General features: G+C 39.3%; 2 protein-coding genes across 2 annotated transcripts; one reads left to right on the forward strand and one right to left on the reverse strand.

Moving 5' to 3' along the window:
* Positions 1-213: 213 nt before the first annotated feature.
* Positions 214-2792, reverse strand: pxmp4 (peroxisomal membrane protein 4). The gene is made up of 4 exons (XM_083939488.1): positions 2665-2792; positions 1937-1999; positions 950-1148; positions 214-803 (listed from the first exon to the last, which is right to left on the reverse strand). Exons 1-4 carry the CDS (start codon positions 2775-2777, stop codon positions 540-542), a joined length of 639 nt encoding a protein of 212 aa, XP_083795614.1. The 5' UTR covers positions 2778-2792; the 3' UTR covers positions 214-539.
* A 2881-nt stretch (positions 2793-5673) lies between these two features.
* tgm5l (transglutaminase 5, like) lies at positions 5674-11697 on the forward strand. The gene is made up of 14 exons (XM_083938491.1): positions 5674-5757; positions 5916-6098; positions 6217-6450; positions 6826-6944; positions 7820-7948; positions 8289-8466; positions 8648-8783; positions 9415-9518; positions 9606-9845; positions 9966-10028; positions 10121-10330; positions 10428-10585; positions 10806-10942; positions 11388-11697. Exons 1-14 carry the CDS (start codon positions 5751-5753, stop codon positions 11533-11535), a joined length of 2046 nt encoding a protein of 681 aa, XP_083794617.1. The 5' UTR covers positions 5674-5750; the 3' UTR covers positions 11536-11697.
* Positions 11698-11945: the final 248 nt, after the last annotated feature.

Below are 11945 nucleotides of genomic sequence, written 5' to 3' on the forward strand. Positions count from 1 at the left end.
TCACAAACTCTCAATAGTATTTTATACCAAATCACTTGCTGATATTTCTGACATTGGCATATTTGTGTCTCAGTGCAACAGCAGGTTCAGAACAAATAACACGTTTTAGCCTGTTAAGCATTTAACATCTTTTTTTTCTTTTATTCCGTGACAGCTGTATTTGGTGACATAGATCGGGAAATTAAATTGGAAAATTGTACAATCACCCAAAATCTCAACAGGAAAAAAAATGCATTGCTATTTAAGGTAGATCCTGTTTATTTGTCTAATAATACTGTAATAATGTAAATATACCGGTCTCTAGCTGGACATTTGGTGTGAGTTGACACACAAGATATATTATGTTATTAAATCAAACAATGAACCCCAAAAAAAGGCAACAGTACAAACTATAATCTAGCAATAATTTAAAAAAGGCACAATTCTTTTTTGGATTACTAATAACTGATTAACTAATTATATCAATATTTTATTAATAACAACACAAGAATGTAAATCATGTTTTGCAGAAAGCTGGTCCATACTAAAAAAAATGTTTTCTAAGCAACAGTCCTTGGCTTATTATAAACAAGGAAGTCTGTTATGTCATGCCACACATTGCTGTCGTGGTAAAGGTAGTTCATTGAGGACTGCAGTGAGTGCTGGAGGGTGTGAGGGTAATATTCAAATAGCCACAAGACAATGCCCCACACCAGAGTGGCGAAGAGTGGAAAAGGGTCGTGTTTAGGCTGGGGGATAAATCCTTTCTCCACAGCCAGCCGAGACAGGGCGAACAGGATCCTGGACAGCAAGTACATGTTGATCTAGAGAAGAACAGAGTTTTAACAAATCAAACACATTTACTTGAGAAATAACAGTCTTGAGTTTAGTATAAAAATGCTTTTAAATGTACAAATAGGATCAAGGTATGAGCTAATTTTACAACAAGGGATTTTTGCACTTATGATACCTGGCTATTGATGTTGTTGTTATCTCCAAACACTAACCATCCTCCAACACAGGCAGCCAGAAACGAGTGAGACTGCAAACTCTTTCCCTGGCACTTCTCTTGCAAGGCTTGCAGTCCTTTGTATGTGAAAACAAAGCATGCCAGGTTGCGGGAGTGGGTGTACGTGGCCTTCAAAATGGCTTTGAGCTTGTCCTTCAAACTATCAGAGAAGAAAAACTTGTTGAGACTTAGACGGTGGCAGCAGTAGATCAGTCTGTGGGGAACTGGACCCCCAACCCCTCCTATTTGTGTATGCTGTTGTGTGAGTGTAATAAAGGCATCTCCAATCATGCTCCTAGAGGGCCGCTGCCCTACATGTTTTAAGTTTCTCCCTGCCCTAATGCACCTGAGTCTAATGCTCTTCTCGTAATCAAGCAGCTGAAGCTTGTCACAGGTTTGATAATCATTAGACTCAGGTGTTTCAGCGGGGAGAAACATAAAACATGCAGGACAGCGGCCCTCAAGGAGCAGGATTGGAGATACATCCATCCATCTTCAACTGCTTGTCCCTATCGGGGTCGCAGTCCCAGCTGACATCGGGCGTGAGGTGGGGTACACTTTGGTCGGGGCGGCAGTCTATCACAGGGTACATAGAGACAAACAGAGACAGACAAACATTCACACCTACGGGCAATTTAGAGTCATCAATTAACCTAACACAGGCATGTCTTTGGACTGTGGGCGGAAACCGGAGAACCCGGAGAAAACCCACACAGACACAGGGGGAACATCCAAACTCCACACAGAAGAAAGAGGATTGGAACCAGGAACCCTCTTGCTGTGAGGCGACAGTGCTAACCACCACATAACTGTGCCGCCCAGGATTGGAGATGCCTGGTGTAATGTGTACAATAGCGGAGTGACTGTATGTCTTTAAGAGATATGCGGTGTATTGTAAGTAGCAAGGTACTGTTGCTTAAAAAAGTAAATTAAAGCTCAAATTCTTACCTGCCACTTCTGAACAGAAATGTCATTACCAGAGCATGTGGTGCTCTGATTTTGGCCCCATATCTGAGTGGAAGAAAACACACTAACGTCAGTGTGTCTGGCAACTGGCTACAAAACGAGGTCAACCAACCTTTGATATAATTGTTCTGATTTTTTTTATATTTCAAACATGTAAAAGAGAAAACAGAAAAGATCATAGACAATAATAATAATACTACACAACTAGAAAGCATAAAGATACATGAATAACAAATGCTTGACTTTTCTTTTTTGACGTGTCCAAAAAGAAGTGGGAATAAGTATACACTTGTTTAATCTCAGCCCTTCTCCATTATTCATTGTTAGTTAACAGCTTCCTCTTTCATACATTATTTTTTCCGAACTTAATTTTTTCAAGCTTTACTCAACAATTGTAGCTTAAAGAATACGATCTATTTCTCATATATTCCTATTAAATACATAATATATTTTGTGCATATTTATTAAATTTAAACAATTATAAACTTATTGGTATATTTCAGTATCCAAAATATGAATTCCTTCAGAATTTAAAATAAATAACAGAACACAACAAGTACCCTGAGCGCTTTTAGTATAGTCAATAAAATCTGCTTTTGTGCTAACACTATGCTGCCTTCGGTCACCGCGGTGGTTCCGGGGCAGCTGAAGAAGTTAACTGTGGTAAAGCAGCTTTGCTCGTTGGTTACTTTAGTGAATGTTTCACTCACACGGCGCCGTTTCTGAATCCTTTCAACACTGCCAATGCCGCTTTGTACTTCTCCTGCTGCAGAAGATTATTGACGGTATACAGGAGCGTTTTTATCAAATCTGGACCTGCCATGACGTTCGGTAGAGCCGACCGGAAGCAAATGCATGTTGCACACACGGTCCAGAATGTAGTGTCACAGCGAAAAATCTGCCGTACTGCCGCTTTATAACTTAGGTTCCTAGGTAAATTCAGCTCAGTTAACTAGTGCGGTGTTGTTGATGCCACGGGTAAAAGTAAATAATAAAAGTCTGCATTTTGTGACTAAACAAGATCTGTTTTATTTAATTGTTTTAGGTATTCACTATTATAGAGGGGAGGGAACTGCATATGTATGTCGTTACTGTTCCTGGTTGTGCAGTAAAACTACATTCCAAACTTTGGTGAGTAATTTTAGAAATGCCATTTCTAATTTAGGTATTATATATGAAATGATGTGAGAGTAAATTTTAAACATCCTATTAACGTACGACCACGTATTAACATTCTGTACTTAGAAAAGTAGTAACACCACATAGTAAAGCCATGCATTCAAAATGCATTACCAACAAAATATTATTTAAATATCAAAATAAAAGCACTAAAAGGTATTTATGCCCTCGGCATTGCTATTGATGCATTAACGTGTAAACATTATTCTAATGTTGTGGTTGTTCAAAGAAATTGTATCTATGAGGCGCTTATCCGGGGTCGGGTCGCAGGGGCAGCAGCTTTAGCAGGGGACCCCAAACTTCCCTTTCCCGGGCCACATTAACCAGCTCTAACTGGGGGATCCCGAGGCGTTCACAGGCCAGTGTGGAGATATAATCTCTCCACCTAGTCCTGGGTCTTCCCCGAGGCCTCCTCCCAGCTGGACGTGCCTGGAACATCTCCCTAGGGAGGCGCCCAGGGGTCATCCTTACTAGAGGCCCGAACCACCTCAACTGGCTTCTTTCAACGCAAAGGAGCAGCGGCTCTACTCCGAGTTCCTCACTGATGGCTGAACTTCTCAGCCTATCTCTAAGGGAGACTCCAGCCACCCTCCTGAGAAAACCCATTTCGACCGCTTGTACCCGGGACCTCATTCTTTCAGTCATGACCCAGTTTTCATGACGATAGGTGAGGGTAGGAACGAAGATTGACCGGTAGATTGAGAGCTTTGCCTTAAGTTATAGTTATAGTTCTTAAAGAAATGAACCAACAGTATATTAAACAAATAAAATTAGCTCCCTCTTTACCAGCTACAATATCTGAGATCTGCTTACATATTTATGCAACAGTGTTAATCTAATAATATACATACTAATATAACACTCTGAAAGGAAATCACTCTGCATTAATACTTCAATGATCCCTGTCGTGACTTCAAGTCAATATTCATCCTCCAAAAATGCCTTCCACCCAATATACTGTACATACCTGTCATTATAAATGAATGCATGCTATTTTCTCTTTGAGGCAAGTCTAAACATCAACGAAAACACTAATCAAGTAAACTCCCATGCTTACACTGGGGCAGAAGTCACTTTGTCCTTGCGCAACCATGTCAAGGCAGCAGGCAGTGGATAAAAGGGCATTTGTGTGCAGACACGAAGGAACTATAACTTTTGCTTTGTGGTCTGGATCAAAACAATGCCTGTTTAATAAAATCAAATTTAAGATGTGAGCTTTTCACAGTTAGCATGATCTTTTGGTAGTCTAATCTGACTTAGTAAGTCAACAAGGGGCCTGAACTACATTACCCTTCTGATACACTTTGACTGTCTTTCATTGCATGCATTTAAGAGACATTTCCAATAAACATATGCACCGATGCCTCCTTACGCTCACTGTGTTGACAAATTTGACCAAATTGACAAAGACTAAAACTAGACATTTCCTGTATATTTCAATATATATTCTATGTTGCCCACTGCACGAGTACATACCATATCTGTGGTATCATGGCTCTACTTTATATAGAAGGTCACTGGATTAGTACAGAAAAATAGTGATAGTGATCAAGAGACATTCTTTAAATGCCCGTCATAGAAAATAAACAATCAATATTAATACATTTTCTGGCAATGCCCATTTCTAAAACTATATACAGTAGATCTACACACAATGAATAATTACAAAATTATTTTTGAATTAATTTAGAAACAAGCAGACTCAAAAGGTGCAGAATAACAGATAAATGCAGATAAACTAAAAGATTATAACCCTGAAACTACACATTTAAAGATGAAAGAAACAAACAAACAAAGAAAAACATTCAGGGAAAAGTATAAAAGAATACAACCCAGGCATTCTTTATTGATTTCACAAGTTTTCACAAGTTTAGGTTTCCTGGGAAGCATCACCCTCTTTTATGTTCAGATCAACTGTGAAGACGACCGTGGTGTGCTGAACGGGAAATGGGAAGGTGACTACAAACAAGGAGTTAATCCCTCCTTGTGGACTGGGAGTGGGGACATCTTGACACAGTGGGCTGAGTCTGGTTACAGCCCAGTCAAGTATGGACAGTGCTGGGGGTTTGCAGCTGTCATGTGTACAGGTAGTTGTTTTTATTTATTATTTACTTTACTATATTCTTTAATAACAGTACAAAAAAGGATGACATCATGGTTGATGTCTTATCAGTCTAGTTTACGTACCATTTTTTTTTCACAAGATTAGGATTGGTTTAGGATAAGGTTAGCTTGTGCTCATAAAAACAGCATTACTGCTGCTGCTACAGGTTTCATGTCTGTATTGCAAAACGTTGCAGCGTCTTACAAGAGTCCACGCCCAACAAACTGATACAATCATCTCTGTTCTGTTGAACTGGGTAGGTCTGATTACTCACACACAGTTTATTTTACGTATGAAATGGTACACCTGCAAAATCAAGGAGGGGTGTCCTTTTTTGTGGTATGTTTTGGTACACATAACTTGAGGGCCTTAGTAACAATTGAAGAAAACCAGTTTACTTTTAAATAACCATGTGTGACATGCTTTCAGAGGGTTGGGCAAAGGTTTATATAACACAGCTTATAATCACAGCAGGGACATAAGAGCTTTGCATTGAAAAAGAGACACTAACAAATGGAAGGTGAGATTTGTTTTCAAAAACGCAAGCTCCTTTTTTTCCTGCTCATTTTGTTGTTTTATCATTTAACTCTAACTTGCCTTTTTGTTCTTTATCTTTCTGATTTTTGTGTTATCTTTCCTTTAGCAAATTCTTTATTCTTTTTTTCCCTTGATTTGCAGACTTGAAAATACGAAATGTCAGCCTGGAAAAATCTGAAAACATGGAGAGACACAGGACAGAGGGTTTCAGCAGCTCCAAAGCCCTGGTGCTGCGAAGAGGAGCCCCATTCAGAGTCAGTCTGCAGCTGATGGGCCGAGCCTTCAACCCTAAGACTGACTCTGTCAGGATCAAAGTCATGCTAGGTAGTTTACATTTAGACTTTAGATCAGATTTATTTTATGAATCGCTGTTGTATGCAACCAGACTGAACCACAATTTAAAATCCCTTTGCCTAATTACCTTTCTCTCCTCTCTTTTCAGGCCGCCTGTATGTTGTAATGCCAGTCACTTTCTCCAAGAAGGTTTGTTCCTCCCGTTGGAAAGCCTATATTGACCCAGAGGACCTGAACCCTGAGAACCCCTCCATATTTATCTCCTCCCCTGCCTCTGCCTCAGTAGGCCGCTACAGATTTACGCTGAGTGTGTTCACTAAAGGCAGCAAGAAGATCAGCACTTTGGGCAAATTCATCCTTCTCTGTAATCCCTGGTGTCGTGGTGAGTCAACCCAGTGAATTGATGAATGGCTTTTATGAAGTTCATACAAAGTTCTGCAGACGGAACTTTGGTTGCTTAAATATTGCAGCAAACCAAAGCAGAAATTTACTTAGATATGGTTTGTGTGGCTGAACGAGTTCATGATTCATCACCTTTAATCACTTATTAGTTCCTCTTATGGAAGTCTGATTACCACAGTATAGTGGTGATGTGATGTGTGACTGGCTCTCATACCTGAGAGATAAGGGTTCATCAGGGCAAATGTCTGGCACCAGCTTTAGCATATTTAGGAAAAACTAAACCTAAACTATTTATGGTGTATACAGCGATGCATTTTAAACTGGATGTACTAAATGTCAGGTCTATTTCTGGCAGAGGATACTGTGTATATTCCCTTTGAGGACCAGAGAGAAGAGTACATCCTGAACGACTCTGGGCTGCTGTTTATCGGGACAGCTATGAACATTGTGTCAAGACCATGGTCGTTTGATCAGGTATGAAAACGACATCTGTAGTTCAGAATATTTGCAAATGTTCAAGAAAATAATCAACATGTTATTTACAGCAGAAGTGCTGATTCAACTCTGTGGAAATTTCTTAGGTTGGGTTCAACTTCATACTTAATCAGTATATGCACACTGCCTACTAAATTAAGTAAGGGGTAATGCCCATTACTACATTTTGGAAAACACATTAAAATATAAATTAATATTAATATTATTAATACTCACTTTGGTGAGTGACCATGATATACATGGGATAATGAGGTGTCCATAATCAGGAATAATGGCCTTCCTGTCGTTCATTTATAATATAATTATTATCCCTTAAATATCAATCACAGTGTTTCAGGTCTGAGCTACTGATGAATGAAACTTGTTTACCACAAATGTAAATCAACATTACCTCTTCCATTCAATTTAATATTTCCCAGTATTACTTTAAGTCCAATTGAAATTATAAAACATTTTAGTTTGAAACATTTTTTCTTATTAGATATGTGACCGGTATTTTTTTCTCTTAACTAAACCTTAAAGTCATTTGCCATCATTTGTAACTATTCAATCCAACCAGATGTCTGAATAGCATGTAATATAGTTTATATCCAATAAATAATAGATAAATGTAGTATTTACCACAGGGCTGTTGGATTTTAAGTCAAGTCAGTTTTATTTATTCAGGCCGATATTACAAACAATACATTTTCCTCAAAGGGTGTTTCATTCTAAAGCAATGCTTGTGTCCACTTGCAGAATATCATTTACCTTTAATCCTTCAGTTGGATTAAACATTAAGCATGTATTTATTATAAAATGCTCTAGATTGGCATTCAATTTTAATTTAATTCTCTTTCTCTCTACCTGTGAAGTTTGAGCCCGGCGTTCTGGATGCCTGCCTGAATCTGCTCCTAGTCAGCCCTCAGCACCAAAAAAACAGAAGAACGGACTACCTGAATCGAAACAACCCTGTCTACATCAGTCGGGTCGTGTCTGCCATGGTGAGTGCAAACAGATTCAGGGTATAAACACAAATTGAACATGTAAACATCAAGAATATCAATAAAGGAGCCTCGCCCATGCTTAGGCTCGCCACTGCATATTAAAAGCATGCTGTGGCTTGAACTGGGACCCATTCTGTAAAGTTCTAAAAGCTGAATATCACACGCATGCACACTGTAATTGTTACAGAAAAGGCAATCAAGGTAGTTATTAAACTGCCACTGTGAAACAGAATCATCTCAGGAGATGTGAGATGCTCCAGCTTGCTTTATGATGTTTGGGAAAGAGGGAGAATTATATTATTTAATTATATATATTAATCTTCTCTTTTATGTTCAGATCAACTGTGAAGACGACCGTGGTGTGCTGAAAGGGAAATGGAAAGGTGACTACAAACAAGGAGTTAATCCCTCCTTGTGGACTGGGAGTGGGGACATCTTGACACAGTGGGCTGAGTCTGGTTACAGCCCAGTCAAGTATGGACAGTGCTGGGTGTTTGCAGCTGTCATGTGTACAGGTAATTGTATTTATTTATTATTTACTTTAATATATTCTTTAATAACAGTACAAAAAAGGATGACATCATGGTTGATGTCTTATCAGTCTAGTTTACGTACCATTTTTATCCATTACGCAATGTTCAGATATGTTCATCAGTCTGTTAACACCCGTCTGTTTTTTAATTATACATCTTTCAGTCATGAGAGTTCTTGGCATTCCTTGCCGTGTCGTCACAAACTTCAACTCTGCTCACGACACTAATGACAATCTGGTAATTGAGGAGTACTACAGTGAAACAGGGCAGAAGCTGAACTTCAACAAAGACAGCATATGGTAAATATGAATTTCAGTTTCTAATATGATCAACTGATTTTATGACAGTGACCCTGGCTAATTAAAGGTCCCATACTGTGCTCATTTTCAGGTTCATATTTGTATTTTGGGATTCTACTAGAACATGTCTACATGTCTTTCTGTAAATAAACAACAAAAAAACATTATTCTTTCAGATTGTCTGTCTGAATATACCTATATTCACCCATTGTCGGAAATGCTCTGTTTTAGCGTCTGTCTCTTTTCTAAGCCCCCCTCCCAAAATAGCCTTGTCTGCTCTGATTAATCAGTGTTTCTGGGTCCTCCACACCTATGCTCTCAGTGCCGTTACAGTCATTTGACTGTAACAGCGCTGTAGCGGCACCTTTTACCTATATATAGTATACGCGTGACTTCAAAACCACTCAGAAGTCCTGGTGGCTTGCTTAAAAGCACAATTTCTACATACGTACTGATTATTTTTTTTATATATAGCACCTTGACCAGCTGTTTAATCAAAGAAGACACACTTTTTACAATATGGGACTTTAAAATCACCTTTTGAATTCGCTGAAAGAGATGATGACCTTTATTTCGTGAAGCAAAAGTCTATTCATGCTTTATGATATGTTATTTTGGCTCTTCTTTACAGGAACTTCCATGTGTGGGTGGAGTGCTGGATGACTCGCAAGGATCTAGGATCTGGAATGGATGGCTGGCAGGTTCTGGACCCTACCCCCCAGGAGAGGAGCGGAGGTGTGTCTCCCTTCTTTGCTCTTGTCTGAACTTGTTTTCATGAAAAAACATCGCTATAACCTTATTTTCTTCCTTCTTTTGTGCTAGGAGTCTTCTGCTGTGGCCCAGCCCCAGTCAACGCAATCAAGGATCGGCGTATTGACCTGTTTTTTGATATCCCCTTTGTCTACGCTGAGGTGAACGCAGACGTCCACTCAATCATAGTGAGCAAGGGTCGGGTGGTCAACATCAGTAAGGACACAGAAAGAGTGGGAGCCCTTATCTGCACTAAAGCTGTTGGCTTTCCCAGACACCAGAACATCACAGGAGACTACAAATACATCAGAAGTATGAGGGGAAAAAATTAAATTCATTCATTTGCTCATTTGCTATTTTAGAGATTGCTTCATAATGTGTGCTCTAAGGCATAAATGCTCACATTATTCTTTTGATTTTTTTTAACTACAGGCCCAACTTCAACACTTTCATCAAGAAGCTCCACAATATCAGAGGACTCAACATTGAGCAGAGGTAATTTTGAATTTTTAACACATTATTCAGACTTGTGATCTGTTTAAACACCTGTCGTCTCATGTCTGACTTTCCACATGTTTATTTCACAGGTTCATCCAAGGGTGTGTTAGTCTTCCTGAATCTGGATAAAGCTCCTCTTGCCGGGGAGCCTATCTGCTTCACAGTGAAAGTCATCAACAAGCAGAGGCTTGCAAAGATGATGAAGGTGTATATTAACGCCCAGGCTAAAGAATACAACAACAGCCCCTCGGACACCTTCTGGGAAACACAAGGTGTCGTACAACTGGCACCCATGGAGGGTAAATACAGTTTTCACTCATCTGTAGACTCAGATTTTCACTTGTGAAAGACTGTTGTGGTTTCAATTGCTGTCTCTTTCTCCCTCTGTCTCTCCAGGAAAGGTTATTCACCAGCAGATCCTCCCAGTCCAGTATGAGGATGTGGTGGGAGACGACCTGATCAATCTTGCAGTAGTCCTGGAGGATTTGGCCAGTCGGGAGCGGTTCTTGGCCTCAGACGAGTTCAATATCACCAGTGCACAGCTCACCATACAGGTACAGTAATTCACAAACTTGCTCAAACATGCATAACTTTAGTAGACTTATAGCAAAAAATCCAACATTTAGCTACTAAATATGTAATCACAGACAAAGTCATAATGTATACACTCAATTCAAGCATCATAAAGCTTCTGTAGCAAACATACAGAATACATTGACATTGACTCACTTCAGAGTTATTTGAGGGTTGATTTAACACCAGTTTCTCCTTCAGATTGCAGATGAAGATTCCATTGTGCCTAAAAAAGAGCAGACTGCCACAGTGACCTTCACCAACCCATTTTCTCACCCAGTGGGTGGAATACTGACTGTAGCTGGGGCAGGGCTGATCCAGGGCAAGGCTCAGTTCAGGTAAGAATTATTTCTTGTCTTTAGTTTTTTTATGCACATCATGGATGGCTGCAAAATCAATGAGCTTAGGAATGCTCAAACATAGGAGTGTCACTGTTTACATGTAGCTGCAGTACATGACAGTGCAGTGTGTCTTTGTTGAAGGAATGTAGGCTTGTTCCACTTGTATTGTCCCACTTATGTTTGTGTTCAGTAAGGCGTGGCTAGGAAAATCAACAAAATGTTCTGCTGCTCTGTGGAGATCGTGGCAGATAATTATGTCCAGGCACAGCAGGGTTATTTAAGGCTACTTTATTAGTATGTGATTATTGACAAAATAATCTTACATTCACACGGTAATAATTGTAGATTAAAATAAAATTGGAGCCAGAGTCAACCATTTGAGATCACTTCATAGCACTTCGGCATTTTGTGAACTCTTTTCTTCTGCTCTGTCTTCCTGCAGGATGCTCCCACTGCGCCCAGGAGGTAGCATGACACAGCACATCACCTTCATCCCCAACAAGGTTGGAACAAAGATGCTACAGGCCAGCCTGTCCCTCTCAAACATCAACTCCACTATCAGAGGCTTTAAGATGGTCTCTATTAACTGAGCTTACATGCTTTTTTTTTTTTTTGGTGTCACATTTGGGTATTACACTTTATTGTTCTTTATGTCTTGCTTTGTATGATAGAACTGTGAATGTAAATTATATTTATTGATTATTTATTTTGTTATTTATGTGTTCAAGATATGAAATAAACACTGTTTTTCCTTCAAACACTTTTCCTAGGGTTGTGCTTTTTGCTCACACTTTGTCACATTTCTTCTGACTGTTAAACCCAAAGTATAAAGATTTATGTTATTGCAGTTCTTTTTCTGCCCTGAAGAGGGGGAACTTTCCTACAATGAGGTCACTGTATTTCAAGCTGAATTAAATGCTTTTCATACCCTTTTTGGTAACTACTTGCAATTCACACAATGATTATTCTTAATTCATTCTAATACAGTCCCTCTTGTTTA

The sequence above is a fragment of the Echiichthys vipera genome, assembly GCF_963691815.1.
Source record: "Echiichthys vipera genome assembly, chromosome: X".
Lineage (NCBI taxonomy): Eukaryota > Metazoa > Chordata > Actinopteri > Perciformes > Trachinidae > Echiichthys > Echiichthys vipera.

Coding starts and splice junctions, on each gene's coding strand:
- tgm5l (XM_083938491.1), top strand. Junction 10,586..10,805: donor GTGCACAGCTCACCATACAG/GTACAGTAATTC, acceptor TTTCTCCTTCAG/ATTGCAGATGAAGATTCCAT. Junction 10,943..11,387: donor CAGGGCAAGGCTCAGTTCAG/GTAAGAATTATT, acceptor GTCTTCCTGCAG/GATGCTCCCACTGCGCCCAG.
- pxmp4 (XM_083939488.1), bottom strand. CDS start 2,777: ATGGCAGGTCCAGATTTGATAAAAACGCTCCTGTATACCGTCAATAAT. Junction 1,149..1,936: donor TTTCTGTTCAGAAGTGGCAG/GTAAGAATTTGA, acceptor CTTCTCTGATAG/TTTGAAGGACAAGCTCAAAG. Junction 804..949: donor ACAACAACATCAATAGCCAG/GTATCATAAGTG, acceptor GTTCTTCTCTAG/ATCAACATGTACTTGCTGTC.